This window comes from Saprolegnia diclina (genome assembly GCF_000281045.1).
Source record: "Saprolegnia diclina VS20 unplaced genomic scaffold supercont1.245, whole genome shotgun sequence".
Taxonomy (NCBI): Eukaryota; Oomycota; class Saprolegniomycetes; order Saprolegniales; family Saprolegniaceae; genus Saprolegnia; species Saprolegnia diclina.
The window spans coordinates 1-2501 of NW_008246312.1; the positions used below are offsets into that span (position 1 = coordinate 1).

Genomic DNA, 2501 nt, shown 5'->3' on the forward strand with positions numbered 1-2501 from the left:
TGGGCATGGACCCGAAGAGCAACGTCGACCGCCTCGACTGCGAAGACAAGATTGCGGTGGCGCACGACTTTCGCCAAGTGCAGGACGAGGTCGTTTATAGCTTCTTGTACATCTTTTATATGGATATGCTGTAGGTCGAGGAGTATATCTTCCAGCACGACCTCGGGGCGAGCGACGTGCTCTTGATCTCGTGGAACATTTCGTCCATCAACCGCATCGTCCAGGCGCTCAAGGTGATGACCAACGCGGTGCCGCACTGGTGCAGCATGAAGACGATGGCCCACGTGACGAACGATCAGTTGCTCGACGAGCTCATGGCGTACCTCTGCTTTGGCATCGAGCGCGTCGGCCGCGTCATGGTGCTGCCGGAGACGCCCATGGAGTGGCTCCTTCTTGGGCAGCGCCTCCGCGACATCTCGTACGACCGCTATATGCAGGACTTTGCCCGCGTGCCCGGCGTCTTTCCGCTGGCGACATTCACGCTGGTGCGCGCGGCGTACTACTCGGCGCTTCCGATGCTTCCGATGCCATTTGGCGCCAACAGCTTGTTTGAGTAAGCTGTTATCAGTAGCTTGCTGCAAGGAGTAACCCTAATCACTGACACTGGGTGGTATTTCCACTTGCTCATTTTGCCATACTTGCAGCACAACGTACGAGTGATAGGATATCGTTCATTGCGTCGATGCAAGACTAAGCCTCCCAGACCTAGAGGCGGATATAGTGATACTTGCAGCTACTGGCGAATCGTGCGAACGAGCTCCACCGCGGTCAGCCGATCGTTCGGTGCCGGACACTGCTCTGGCGCACCCGCGAGTTGCCAGCAGCTGGAGCATACGCTGTTCGAGTACATGATAGACATGGCATATCGCTTGCTATTATGCACAGAGGATAGTCACGGGCTGCGCCATTGATACCGTTGCGTGTTCCTTCTAGACCCATTCGGATCCATGATCAACTTGAAGAAGTGCTCAACTTGAAGCCGTTGGTCGACGCCGCGTCCCGCAGTCCCTACTGCGTCCCATGGACTTGGCCTGTTCGAGAAGAAACCAACAGGAAAGGGCGCCCTGTCCCAACCATGCAAGACACCGTTGGAGCTGCTGCTTCGGCGGTTTGACGTCAGATCTGATTTTGCTCCGTTTCGATCATGTCGCTCAACCCCGCCCACGACCGTGATGTGCTCAACAACATGACGTACTACGAAGTGTTGAAGCTTGCCAAGACGCACCACGTCAAGAGCAAGAAGCGCCGCATGAGCAAGGCGTATATGATCGACGCGCTTTTGGGCATGGACCCGAACAACAACGTCGACCGCCTCGACTGCGAAGACAAGATTGCCGCCACGCACGACTTCCGCGTCGTGCAAAACGAGGTAGGTCTACACAAGCCAGGAATCCCATTGAACTATTGCATTAGGTCGAGGAGTACATCTTCCAGCACGACCTCGGGTCGAGCGACGTGCTCTTGATCTCGTGGAACGAAGCGTCGATCAGCCACATTGCGCAGGCGCTCAAGGTGATGACCAACGCGGTGCCGCACTGGTCCTCCATGAAGACGATGGACCGCGTGACGCACGATCAGCTGCTCGACGAGCTCATGGCGTACCTCTGCTTTGGCATCGAGCGCGTCGGCCACGTCATGGTGATGCCGGAGACGCCCACGGAGTGGCTCCTTCTCGGGCAGCGCCTCCGCGACATCTCGTACGACCGCTTCATGCAGGACTTTGCCCGCGCACCTGGCGTCTTTCCGCTGGCGACATTCACGCTGGTGCGCGCGGCGCACTACACGGCGCTTCCGATGCTTCCGATGCCCCACGGCATGAAGAACTTGTTTGAGTAAGCTGGGAAAGCCATTACCGCGTTACGCGGAAGACAGCAGTATGATGTAGCGAGTAACCTAATCCCTGTTTCTCGTTGGCACTGATCTACTCATAAGAAACGCAGCAAGCTCCAGCTTCCGCGAATGATCTATCGTTGGATCATTTGACACTCTCTTTTCATGGACCGTGCATGCTGCATACACGGCGAAGCTCGTGCTGAGTTAGTTTCGGCTACGCCTTTCCCAGGGCATCAGCCAGGTCTAGTACAGCTGTACATCCTTTCGATTTGGTTGGTGACGAATCAAGAAGCGTCGACACTCGACTCGTTGCGGTTTGCTGTCGTCCTATCAAATCGTGATTGTAGTCGTATTGTCTACTTTTGCGCTCGAGCGTCAACGCGCGTTCGGTGATATGAGCAGTAGCGAGGTGGACGCACACGCCGCCGCACCACAAGTAGCTGCATGTTTGGTTCTAGCAAGTTTGGTTCTAGTAATAGGCTATGTCGATAGAGCAGGAGTTGTAAAGCACTGCGCGTCATAAAGAACACTGTAGAGCCCTTGCGGCGTCGAGAGGACAGGGTACAGACAGTAGATCGTCCTTGGCACCAAGTTTGTAAACGTGTGTCGGGAGAGGCCAGGGAGCAGTAGCATGTGCCAGACCCACGAGCTGGCCACGGCGTCCCACT

General features: G+C 56.1%; 2 protein-coding genes across 2 annotated transcripts; both read left to right on the forward strand.

The window, feature by feature from the left end:
* Window positions 1-5: 5 nt before the first annotated feature.
* On the forward strand, window positions 6-557 carry SDRG_17283 (hypothetical protein; the record flags this gene model as incomplete). The annotated part of the gene is made up of 2 exons (XM_008623523.1): window positions 6-89; window positions 135-557. The coding sequence occupies 2 exons, from the start codon at window positions 6-8 to the stop codon at window positions 555-557; spliced, it is 507 nt and encodes a 168-aa protein (XP_008621745.1).
* A 587-nt stretch (window positions 558-1144) lies between these two features.
* On the forward strand, window positions 1145-1836 carry SDRG_17284 (hypothetical protein; the record flags this gene model as incomplete). Its single annotated transcript, XM_008623524.1, has 2 exons — window positions 1145-1369; window positions 1414-1836. The coding sequence occupies 2 exons, from the start codon at window positions 1145-1147 to the stop codon at window positions 1834-1836; spliced, it is 648 nt and encodes a 215-aa protein (XP_008621746.1).
* Between the last annotated feature and the right edge of the window lie 665 nt (window positions 1837-2501).